The 13325-nt window shown below is 36.1% G+C and overlaps 1 protein-coding gene across 2 annotated transcripts; it reads left to right on the top strand.

Moving 5' to 3' along the window:
- Positions 1-2755: 2755 nt before the first annotated feature.
- Positions 2756-11352, top strand: LOC6644709 (cytokine receptor). 2 transcript variants are annotated; one of them, XM_002067496.4, is made up of 5 exons: positions 2756-3052; positions 4713-5417; positions 5612-6108; positions 8308-9380; positions 9451-11352. In XM_002067496.4, exons 2-5 carry the CDS (start codon positions 4713-4715, stop codon positions 11064-11066), a joined length of 3891 nt encoding a protein of 1296 aa, XP_002067532.3. In that variant the 5' UTR covers positions 2756-3052; the 3' UTR covers positions 11067-11352. The 2 variants fall into 2 exon arrangements, with proteins under 2 accessions (XP_002067532.3, XP_023032651.1); XM_023176883.2 differs by having other exon boundaries at positions 3047-3106.
- The last annotated feature ends 1973 nt before the right edge of the window (positions 11353-13325 follow it).

The raw sequence follows: 13325 nt of genomic DNA, 5'->3' as shown, positions 1-13325 counted from the left end.
TCGAACTTTAGTCGCTATAACCGGACGGATGTTATAAGCGGAGTCGTATTAACCGGATTCTACTGTATTCAATTAAAATTAACTGAGATATAAAAAATTTTAAACATTTTTCTAGTTCAATGTTAAAGAATTTTCACCTATTTTTATGAATATTGAAAAAATTTTAAATCTGGAGCATATTTTTAGGGTTTATTTTTCAGGTAGCATAAATTTAAGGCATCAGTGGCGGTTATAAGTCTGTAAAATGTGCCCCCTAAAATATGCAATAAAGAGCCCAAGATTAGATTTACAAGTTTTGGAACGTCTTGTGCTTAAAAATTAAATACTCGATTGAAACATTCTTTATAGACAATTTGTAAGTTACAAGTCATAAGAAAAACTACAAGTTTCTTGACAAGAATGAATACTTTTCAGTCTATTGCATACTTTAGGGAGCAAAGTTTGTTATAATGATCAATAACTATCGTTTTAGTATTGCGTAAGGTTTATGGAGAGAAAGGAAAAACGAGCTTGGCTGTAAAAGGTCGGTCTAACTTTATATAGTTCATCCTTCTTGGTATTTCAGCAGATGCAATTAACAACCCCTTTTCCAAGCACTTCTCTGGTTCTTTAGCTTCGAGTCGAGTACGAATTTTATCGCCCACGGTTTTTACTTTATTTTGTTGGTTGGCTTGTTTCTGATACCCTGCCCACTCACTCACTCTTACACACCACTTGAGGAGGTTCTACCATTTCTACTGAAGGCGGATGGGGCGATGGGATGTGGCTGAAACCCATAGGAAAAGGTGGAGGAGGTGACCGAGTTGCCAAAAATTAAGTACATGCTAATAACTATTCTGGGGCAAGGTAAATCAAAAGGATTCTTGAATCCTTTTGTAGGTTAGGGTCGTTCTAGAATCTTGAATCGATGTTTTGAAAGGTCTCTGTGATCAAGGGGTAAGGAAAACATTTCCCTATGTTATTGAAAGGATCATCTGCATCAGTTTTACTCCTTCTTGCACTCAAATGCAGAAGAATTGATTCACTCTCGGCCGAGTGCAAGAGCGAGTCCAAAAACTGTACTAAAGATAGAAGTGAACACGTTCCCACTTATGCACACACACACACACACACACATACACAGGCTAAGAGGCACACATGCATACAGAGACAAACAGGAAACGTGAACGCCACCGGACGATGGAGGCGAAGGCAAATGCTGCCTCTGAAACTTAACACTCTTTGGGCTCTTGCTGCGAATATTAAAATACCCACTTAAGTCGCAACAACAACTACCACAACAACAACAACAACGGTAAATAGAATTGTAAGTACCCTGTTGGAAATGGAACCATCTAATATATAGACTAATTACCTACTTTATTTTCAACTAACATAAATAATAAAGAACTAAACGTAATTAAAAATGTGTTCAAAATGCATTCGAAAGTTGAATCAAAATGTATGAATTCGAAATCTTTGAAATATTTGTCTCAATGGGAATATGCCAAGATTCTGAAATTGATCCTGCCATTTCTGTATCTTTAAGAGCAAATTTTATGATGTTGGTCCAACTGGGTTCCTTACATTAACACCGCACACACACAACACACACACACATACACTCTCCTGAAATGATCAACAGTGGCCCTCCGGGTCTGGGTCTTAGTCTTGGGTTAGGCAGGCTCTTGAACCTCAATAATATCTTCTAGCGCAGGCGCAGGCAATTAGCGCTTTACCGACACTTGAGATGCATGAAATTTTGAAAGGATATATTAACTAATTGCCAGCGACCATAATGTGTGGTAGAAGTAGTTCAGATTTACAGTTCGTTAAGTCGAAAAGAAAGTGTAAAGTACTTATAAATGAACTATACATATATGAATTTTAGAACGTAATATTCAACTAAAGATACATACATAAGTGTTTTTTCACCTATCATAAATTATATCCAATTGAAACTTTCGTTGGGAGCTCAAATATATAAGTATAAATGTTTAAACTGGGATTTTAAAGGTTGTGTGATGTCAAAAACATGCAACAGGCCAACGGACAATTATTTGAATTAAATGTTTTTCCGCCACATTTCGACAGCTGTATGCTATAACTATCGAATAACGCAAAAACAAATAAAAATTATCGATACGTCGATAAACGTTTCTGGCGCTGCCACCTTTTAGGTTAAGCAGATTTAAAAATGCGCGGGCATATCTAAACGAAATTATGAATTAGACAAGGCCTTAATGGTCTCATTTCATTTCTCATTGCTCAATCAACAATAAAATTTAAAAAAATTGAAGCTTTCTTATAATAATAACCCATTTGCATACATTTTAAACAGATTATAGTACCAAATATCCAGTGCAATCTCATGGATTTCGGTTTTTTTATTTTGTCATAAACTGTATTTTTAATATAAGTACAAGATTCAAGTACATAAAGAAAACGTGAGAACAATAAGGATAAAACCCAATTGCCCAATATTAAAGAATTTTTGCCAATTCACTTTATTTTAGCACTTAATTAATTTATAGAATTGTGAATATTTGAAATTGCCCAAAAGTATGCTACACATTTATATTGTTCGCCGTGGTTCGTTACGCAAAGTGAGTACAACTCGAACTGGGTTTGAAGCGAATACTCAGTATGGCTAAGCGAATGTTCGAGTTCGTGAGTAAATAATTCAAAATATGTAAAACCATCGAATGTATCGATAGTTCCATCGATGTTTGGTCCAGCTCTAATTTTTGATTCATTTCGATTCGAACGAGATATATGTATAGGCACCAAAAGTAGAGAGAAATAAACAAAAAGCGCAAGAAAAGTGTTAAAAGTTAGTTAAATTGTTAAACGGATTTAAAAATCAAAAAAACTAAATTGCAAGCGGCATTTGCTGTATTTGTGTCTGTGTGTTTGTGCGTGTGTGTGTATAAAGGTTGAGTCGAAATGCCATAAAATTAATTCCGATTCCTGGAATTCATTGTAGCATTGTATAAAAACGGTTTCTCGAGAATTACCAATACAAAGCCAACAAGTGTGCTGCCCCGCAACCAGCAGCAGCAACAGCAGAAAGGTGTGTGTACGAGAGAGAGAGAGAAGGAGAGATAGACACTGTGTGTATGACTGAGTGAGTGCGTCTTTTTGTCTATTTGTGTGAGTGTGTGTGCGAGTGTGTCTCTGTGTGTGTGTGTGTGTGTGTAAGTGCCCCAAACAAACAGAAAAAGAAATTCAAAATTAATTCGAAAAATATCTATATAAAGTTTTTAAGAAATGCAACCGCTAAAAATATGTATAAATAAATCTATTCATTTGAAAATATCTTTCATTACGAGAAGCAACTTTGCTATAAACAATTGAGTAAATTTAGTTGCAAAATATTTATAGATAAATATTCTTGATCCTAGTTCGACTAACTTAAGAATGGTGTTGCCTTTTAGTTAAATAGTTCAAAGAGTCTTTTAGATGGAAGCTAGCCGCTTAAGCCGGTTCAATTGTTAGAGAATTTTAATTCCAAATTGTTAAATCTTTTGCCGGTTTGTTATTGAATCTCTTTCAAAACTGTTTCGAAATATGGACTTTTCTAAATCACTTTGTTCTACCTAAAATATAAAGCCGGTTTGGAAATGGTAGAGGAAAATAAACTCTAGAAGGATATATCTCGAATTTTCTAGGCGATAGTAGACTAAAAGGATACAAACAAGATACAAAGAGATTCTTCTTCCTAGTTTCTACTGGCTAAAAAGTCTTGATTTAATCACAATTTGTTTAGCAAGAAATTGAAGTTCTTAATTTCACAATTTCTTGACTTATAGGAAAAGCCAATCAAGTGTGATTCCCCGATTTTAATTCAATAAGTGTAAATTTGTATTTAGCATATATTTAATAAATAGGCAAAGTTTAACTTGGAGAGAGAGAGAGAGAGATAAACGCAATTTCTAGAGGCCAAGCCAAATATTTCAAATGCTCTAGATCATATTTTCTTTAGAAATTTTGTATCCTTCAATATATACACTATATAATTTCCACTAAGAAATAGATTCGCAGCGATTTAAAATGATTTTGTCATCAATTATTAAATCTCATTAATAATCAAGTAATTTGTTTAATAAAACAAACGTATATGAGGGACCTGCGACTCTCAAAAAGTTAAAATTTCAATCGAAAAAATTCACTTTAATATTTAATTCAACTACAAATCTTAAAAAGAGAGTATTATCATCTATCAACTGTTATTGGAAGAAATAATATTCTAGTTCTATTTCTTCTTATAAGTAGAATACCTTGCGAATTAGCACTAAAAAGTATGTTGATATGAAAAACCCTAGATAGAACTAGGACAGGAGGTTAAGAGGGGCTGAAAACCCCCGAAATATGGATATTTCAAATATTTTTTTTGCCTTTTTTCGGCTGTCTTTATGAGGAACTAGTGAATCTTTGAAGTGTTCGGGCAATTTTCAGTCTCATCAATTGCCCAACTTGAAATTTAATAAATTTCTTAAGCTGAAAATCGAATTTCTCGATCGAACCCCCTTAAAATATAATGTAAACGTCCGTCCATGTATAAAACAAAGTAAAGTTTCAGATATCCACAATGCTCTCAACCACTTTTGGGATCGAATCAAATCAGGCTTGGTCCCTAAAGGGTCAAGTAAAAGATAATATGACCTGTTTGTTTCGAAACTGTAAGCCAATTTGAATTAACCTTTAGGTATATATATATCTATTGTTCCCAGATGCAGTTGATGAGGGATGGTTGGACTGCCGGCTTCACAATGAGTTTACGTGTTCGTCTTCGTGTCCTCCAATTGCTGGCCCTGTGTGAATTGATTGCCGGAAGTATAGCAAGCAGTGATCCGGGCTGGCTAGTGCCCAGCACAGTGGAACAATTAATTGGCGGCGATTTCAATATCAGTTGCACAATCAATGAAACCTACTTTCAAAAACATAAACAAATCCCCGAGGAGCACTGCACAGTCGATCAATTGTATTTCCAGACGAAATTTCAAAGGTTTCGCAGTGAGTCCGATATACGGATATTGAATCGTACAACCATTATATACACGGCTCGGAATGTGACGGAACAGAAACTACAATATGATTGCATGTGCGGGGTTTATGTGATTAATTCGGCCAAAGTGTATGTGGGCACAAGTCCCTTGAAAATTGAAGACTTTAATTGCATTGGCCATGATTATTATTATATGGTTTGCAATTTCACCGAGCCCTACAATGAGTTATTGACCAAATATAATGTCAGCTATACGGTGGGCACTCGGGATTCAGCCTATAGATATTATATTGATTGCAATTTCGATGTGGCCCCCATTGTCACTTGTAATATTACGGACACAAAGGAGCAATACAAAAAGTATGGTGAATGGTATTTCTTCCGTTTGGACATTGCCAATTCGTTTGGCCAATTGAGCCAAACCATACCGGTAAGTGTACATAAATCGCGATTCTAATTATAACGATTAACAGCAGAGTTATTTCTAGTCTTTGGCCCTATATAAATTCTTTACGCTTTATCAATTAACTGATGCTTATTTTTAAATTTCTTGCATTCTCGATGAAATCTTAATCTAATCTAGAAATCTAAGACTTTACGTTAATCTCAATTTCAATTTGGCAGATCAATAACTATGAACGGACTGTCCCATCGAAGCCGGGACAAAAGTTAAGCGTCGTAAATCGTACAGAGAGTAGTCTATGCCTATCATGGGAAATGCCGCGACGCAGCAATTATGGTTCACGTGGCCTGGTCTGGCAGGTATTGGTTAGGCCCAAAGAGAAGCCCATCATACAACGCCCAAATTGGCGGAATAATTCATCGGAAGTGAAGGATACCCTATGCCTGACTGAATTGCCCTATGCTGGCTATGATTATGAATTGACAATGCGTGTGCGAGCCAATTACAATCAATCGATGTGGAGTGAGCCATTGATCTATGAATTCCAAACACTGGCCGAACGTCCGCGTCGTCCGCCAAGGATAACGAATGGCAGTCACTATGTTCTATCATCCGAAAAGGAGTTGCGTTTCTATTGGGAGCAATTGGAACCGCATGAATATAATGGTCCCAATTTTCATTATGAGATCACTGAATATCGTATCAATGGCACTTTAGCGTAAGTATCAAAAGAAAAGAACTCGAAAATATATGATGAGAGTGTAGTATAGAACAGGAGCGGACTTTGGGGGATCAAACACGAATCGTTAATTTTGAGAGTTTCGCAAATATCAAGCGAAAAGTTATATTAATCCATTTTATTTCGCTCCTGAAAGGCTTAGAGATTGAGAAAAAGCTATAATTTGAATATTTATGCCGATTTCGAATAAATTTTGTAGGAATCGAAATTTAGTTCAACTTTCGCATAGAATCCAAATTAATTTATCCATTTGAATTGATTAGAGTGAATCCCCATGCCTTCTTTACTTTGGAAACAGCTCAAAATTCGAAACCTTTTCTATTAAAACAATTTTTGATCGAAAGACATTTCGAAAACGAGAATCGAGATCGAATTAGGTCTCAATATATGTATGCACGAGTGAATTCTATATAAAAGACTTCAGTTTGATCGAAAGTTATGTTTATTTAGTGGTAACTGGGCCCCACCCACACAATCGGTTGTGTTTCTTTGAATCCGCTCCTGTTTCAACCACATCTTTTTCTGACATTCGGTGTAATTTTTGATAACAAATGTTGCCCGCGCTTCAACAATGTTGGCCAGATTCTCTGAATATGTGGCGGCGTAGTATAGAGTTTTAGTTAGTTTTCGCACACAGATACAGATAAAGATACACAGAAAGAGAGAGTGTGTGTGTGTGTGTGTGTGAGAGAGAGAGAGAGAGAGATGAAGAGAAGGGTAGAGAGATATAAACATGTTCATGTGCACAATTTCTTGAAAATTGTTTATTTTTAAAAATTCGTTGAATTGCCTCAATGTTTCCTCTTCTTCTCTCTCTCATTTTGTCTCTATCTCTTGCTGTGTCTCTGTGAGGATTCCTACACATGCATTTCTATGTACATGTGTGTGTGTGAGCTCTATTCGGTTCATTAATGAGTTTGCTTGGCCTAAGAAACAAAATTGAACGAAGCATTCTTTTGTAATGTAAATCGAAAATTGTTGTTGTTGAGTTATTATTTTCATACCCTGTAGATTTCTGTTTAACAAGAGATATATTCAATTCTAAGTAAACGTAAAAGAGACAGAAGACAATTTAGGGACCAAAACTTGTCTTAAGCTTAAACCCTAATACCAGCTGCCCCGCCTTTCCCTGTCCGCCCTCTTGTACCTTAACCTTTTCCATTTGCTTTTGTTTACATTGTTTATGAGAGGAATCAAATTATTGTTATAGACATAACTTTGATTTCAGCTGACAAATTGATTTAATTTTCAATTCAAATTTAAATATTTATAAGTTATTTTCTAGGCGAATCAAGTGAACAACATTTATTTGGAAATCGAAAGCATAAACAGATTCCAATTCCAATGCCGATGCATTTATTAGAAATAAAAAACGAGATAAACAAATTTATTGGCCATTGGATCCCCCACGAATTCTGGCTTAAAATGTGCAAAACCAGTCTAAAGATGTAGTCAACAAGTTCCTAGAAGAAAAAGCGAGACAGAAGACCAAATTTTAGTCATTGAAATGTCTGAAAAACATCTTAGAAGTTACTCGAAATCGGTTGAATACTTCTCTCAAAGAGATTATCTTATAAAATTGTTGTTACAGGGTATCTTCTAGTTGATCTCATTCAATTCTCTTGATAAATTTCAATGTAATCTTTTATCATTTTAAAGATAATGTGTGTCTGTGCATGTGTGTGTGTGAATCTTTCGATATAATTAATAGAAAAGTGGATTTCAATTCATTGGAATAAACTCTTCGTTGTCGTCGTCAACGTTGCAACTTGGTTGGTATCTCGTTCAGTTTGCCTCATTTAGATGTATGTATGTACATAATATGTATTTCTTTTGAATTCGAACTCGAGAGAATACGGCAAAAAAATAAATACAAAATGATTTGTTTTCTTCGTTTTCATTTGAAAACAAATAATCAACAGAAAACAAATGGGAAATACCATTAAATGTTTCTTTCTAAAGAATTTTTGTATACATATTTATTCCCTTTTGTGTTATTTGGAATTTATTGAAGAAATTATGAAAGAACCTTAAATTAAATGAAATTTTTACGATCTGTTCAAGATTTTCTTAGACAAAAGATTACAAAATTTTAACCTTCCTTCGAAAAGTCGTTTTATATTCCGTTTAATACTCGATTAATTATGATTAAATTCTAAACTTTTAAACTAATTGCAGAGATCCATCCGATATCGATGTGTCCACGAATTCGGCCAAGATCAAGAAATGGGATAAATACGCCTATCATGACATACTGATTGGGAGTAGAAATAGTGTCAACTCATCGGTGAATGCAACACGTTTGGTCATTGGCCCCGTTACCGATGAGGATCTGAGTCAGCGAGTGCCCAAGAATATACGCAGTGTATATCATCCGACAAATCGCAGCTACACCCTCAGCTGGGAGGCACCCGACGATAGACATGGCCAGATAACCGATTACACTGTGTTTTGGTGTGCCCCCAAACCGGCCATACAAACGGATTGCGATGGCTCGATGCATTTCGAACAGGTGCCCAATACGGCAAGACAATTCACCACAATGGGCAATCAAATGCCCTCATTGAATATGGCCGTATCGGCAAATTATGTTAATCATAATACGGGAATGCGTTGGTTAATTTGCACTCAGGACATGAACGATGACTTGGCCAAAATGCAACCGACCATTGATGCGGCCACAAAATCCACATTGGTGGTCAAATGGAGCAACGAAAGGGTCTGTCCGGTCATTCTGTCGGGTTACAATTTAACCTATTGCCAGAGATCGACGGGTAAACCGGATAATTGTACAACCGTTGTGATACGCGATCGTTATGCCAAACAATATGAGATACGGGATCTGGTACCCTATACGGATTATAGTGTGAAAATGCTTATGTTCTCCAAATCGACGGCCAGTAAATACAGCGATGAGTTGGTCAATCGTACAGCCGAGGCGGCACCATCTCCGCCCAGACAATTGATTGTAATGCATAATGTTAGCAATTCGATGGCCACATTGGCCTGGCGTCCACCCATTATGGCCAATGGTGTAGTACGCTCCTATGAGGGCACCTTCCATTACAACAATCAAACGGATTTCTTCAAGATACCAGCAGCAGCCGATGAGTTGGTGAACAATGATAAACTAATCTACTATGATTTGGGCAATCTGAGTGCCTACACGGAGTATGAGGTCTATGTAAGAGCCTGTACTCTCTACAATTCGGAGCCGAGTAATCTGGTTAACTTTCAAACGACAGTGGGAGGTTGGTATTCAAATTGATTTGATCCTTTGATTGGATTGTAATGATTGTTTTGCTTGTCTATATTTTGCAGTGCCATCGAAACCAGAAAAAATGAATGTAACACTTACGGATAGTATAACGAAAATTACTTGGTTCCCACCAACTGAACCGGCCGGACGTATTGATTTCTATGAATTATCATTTGTTGGCAACAATCACAATAATTCGGTGCTCAGTTGTATGGTTAATTATATATTGCCGACTCAAAGTCGTTATTTGGCCATACCGACACCGAAATGTAAGCCAAATAGCAAACAAGAGTATCGTTTGAGGGCAATCAATGCTGAATTATTGCAAAATGAGATTACCGATGAGCAGCAGCAGCAGCAGCCGCAACCGTCACTTGCCACACTAACATCGAGACGTGATAACTGCCAATTGGATGTGGATAATCTCAGTGAGGAGGAGCAACAACAAATGCGCTTGTATTATAATCAACAAAGATATCGTCTCTATACATCAGACTATTTGCCATATGGACTGGCATGTTCGGATAGTACGCAGAGTGCCAAATATCAGACCATTGAAGTAGTTGTGGCCATTATTGTTTTGGGAGTCCTCTGTCATATGGTCTATAAGAAATATCGTAAAATGTCGGATATTGAGCTGGTTCTGCCGCCGGGCATAACAGAGAACCTTAAGAAACCCATGGATATGGGTGGATTAAGTGGCGGCTATCCAGGACCGGATAGCTCATTAAATGGCCTGGGAAGCAATAGTGTTGGAGGCATCATATGTACGAGAGTCGATGCCACCACACCAATGGATACCATGCCACATGATTTCAATAGCTGCGGCGGCAGTGAAAGTTCCAAATTGTTGTTAAGAAACAATTCCACGAGCGGTGGGGCAGGCGATGCTTATGATGATCATAATGATGTTATGGTAACACCATCGGTTCATCAAGAATTGTCGACAGTTGCCCCCATGATCGATGCGAGCGATGGTGGCAATAGCTATATGATAATGCGACATGGTTTACCTGAACAGGCAGCAGCAGCAGCACCAATAACAACCACACCATTACCAATTGGTGGCAATCCCAATGGTGGCTATATCAAGCCAACACAAATGAAAAATTGGCCACAGGCAAGTAATAATGCCAATACCTTGCCGTCATCTCTGCCCACACAAGGAGTGGCCATGCCCATCAATCGTATGCCCTTGGGTGGTTATGTGCCAGTGCCCATATTGCAATCGCGGCCAAGTTTGCCACCGCTGTCTCTGCCACAACAAACAACAGCACCACAGCAACCACCACCAGCAGCAGCAGCAGCACCACCACCACCATTTAGTAGCACAAATTATGTGCAAGTTTCGGATTTGCATAAAATGAAGCCACCACCAAATCATCTATTAACAACATCAGTTGCGTCAGCGCATCAGCAATCAATGCAACAGGCCGCAGCAGCAGCAGCAGCAGTATCAGCAACAGCAACAACAACAGCAGTTCCTTCCAACATCATACAAACAACTGTTCCAACTGTGCCAGTCAACAATTTTGGCTACACAACCATGGAGCAATTGCAGCTAATGAAGGCAAATGCAGCAGCCAATCAACAGACACGCCATCAGCCACAGATTGGTGGCTATGTGACGCCCCAGGATTTGAATGCTCTTGCCCATAATAATGGGCATGTAATCTAGATCTAATAGAACCTATATAGATTGTTGATCCACTAAAGACGGGGGCCCAAAAACATGACAGACAGATAAACAGAGAGAGAGAGAGAGAGAGAGTCGATATCCACACCCCCATAAATAAAAACAACAACCATTATGAGCAGCTATAATACACACACACACACACACACACACACAGACACAACTGTCCATTAGCAACTCGCATATTTAGCATATCATGAGAAGAAGAAGAAGCAGCTCACATTCACCACATTCATGCCTTCATAATTAAATGCAATTATTATTATTATTATTTTTTATTATTTTTTTTGTAATTTTTGTTCTTTAATTGTAATCCTGAGACACGGTATTCAATTCTCAATTCCGAATCGTTAACAATCGGAATTGAGTAAACCTAATTCCGTATACATATTTTTTTTTTCGACAAAAACTGCGTGTAATTTTATATATTATAATAATTATTGTGTACCTATTTCTGTTTCAAAGAACTTTCTTAACCCCAACAACTTTTCTTCCTCCTTCACCCTCCCCTCACCTGAAAGTATTTATTTTCTTAAAAAAAGTAAACAAACTAATTTTTTTGTTTTTTTTTAATTTTGTAACACAAAACACACAAAAGAAAAGAGAGTCGATTGAAGCAGATTTTTAAGTATTTTTAATGCTTTAAGTACTTTAATAAAACGTATACTACTTGACAAAAGCCGCCCCCCAAAATCCATGCCACGCCCCCCAACTCCCTCTATACATATAGAAAAATGAGCTAACCCACACACAAGTCTATAAGCTCATCAGTACTATAAGTCTATATATAAATAAACAAATATATATATATAATAATAATAATAAAACATTATTTTAAATCAAAAAATAAGAAATTTCAAGTTTTTTCTTTATTCTCAGCTCAATTTGAATAGGTAAATAATCAAATTAAGACTATAAACTTGTCAATATCATAAACTGGTAGGATTCGGTCAATTTTTGATACAATAATTATGCAAAAGATAATGTATTTGATTTGAATTTAAGGGCATATACATAAGTTGATTTGAGGTCAAGATCTTCTGAAGAAGATTACTTTAAAAGCAGATACAGTTGGACCCCGATTATCCGGGACATCACTGGAAATCGAGAAACCCGGTAAATCGAGAGCAAAATTTTCACGTATTTCGTACTTGAAATTACATATCTTTAAGTCCCAAACACTGACCATAAAAATAATAAAAGTAATACATACATACATACATACACGAGTGTTTCTCATTGATTGCTAACTATAACGGGAAAGCGTTTTATTATTTTAGAAACAAATTTTCGAAATTATCATGATAATTTGGGCGCCATTCAAGGTGCAGTAGACTTTTTGACTTTATTATTTGTCAATGTGAGCCAAGTTGAAGCCAATGTACCTTTTTTTTAACACGGTATCCTCAAATTTCTGTTAGTTTTCTTATAACCTATAATACCACTTCTTCAGGGCTAAAACTAATGAGAAACTACAGCGAATTGAATATACTTTTTGATATTGTATAAGTGAAAAAACTTTGTTTTCTTTATATTCATCATAAAATATGTATAAAAACCATTTTTGTCTGTTTGAAAATGAATACAAAGCATTTCATTGCAATTGCGTTAAAATTTCAAAAGTATTTTAAATGTGCTATGTTGTTTGAAAATCGATTAACGATAACTCAAAACAGCTGTGATAAAGAGAGGACTCCAGTGTGGCCATTTTCGTTTCTTTCCCTCACCGATTAATAAGAAAACGGCGGCAATTTTGGCTAAATTAAATACAAGCGATCGTTACACTTGGAAAACTTTTTTACTTACAACAGGGCCGGATTAGTAAATTTTGTTACATTGTTCATTCATTTACCCAAAATACCAAAAAATAAAAAAATGTATTTTATTTAGGTAAATCGGTGAACATTATTTATAGGTTAACAGACAAAAAATCCAAATAAAAATATTATAAACAACTCTTTTAACTTTGCCAAACCATTACAAAACCATTTTCGAAAGCGATAATTTTGTATTTAATGCTTTTAGAGTCACAATTAAATGAAATTTTTTAGTCATGTTGAAAAGTTTGTACTTAGAATTTCTTCAATTTGTTCAAAAATCGACTCTAAATCATTATAAAATATGCTAAATATGCAATTTAAGTGAGTTATAACTTTATGAATTCGTTTAGATTTTATTAAAAAGAAAGTCTGACAAAATAACAGCGAATTTTTTTCCTATTCAACCCTCCACTCGCTTAAT

The sequence above is a fragment of the Drosophila willistoni genome, assembly GCF_018902025.1.
Source record: "Drosophila willistoni isolate 14030-0811.24 chromosome XL unlocalized genomic scaffold, UCI_dwil_1.1 Seg142, whole genome shotgun sequence".
Lineage (NCBI taxonomy): Eukaryota > Metazoa > Arthropoda > Insecta > Diptera > Drosophilidae > Drosophila > Drosophila willistoni.
Note: the sequence above shows the minus strand (reverse complement) of the source record. Positions and strands in the feature narration are given on the sequence as shown.

Bases quoted from the DNA above. Each gene is read 5' to 3' on its own strand.
- LOC6644709 (XM_002067496.4), top strand. From the start codon at position 4,713: ATGCAGTTGATGAGGGATGGTTGGACTGCCGGCTTCACAATGAGTTTA. The intron at 5,418-5,611 runs GTAAGTGTACAT...TCAATTTGGCAG, and splicing joins AATTGAGCCAAACCATACCG to ATCAATAACTATGAACGGAC. The intron at 9,381-9,450 runs GTTGGTATTCAA...TATATTTTGCAG, and splicing joins CTTTCAAACGACAGTGGGAG to TGCCATCGAAACCAGAAAAA.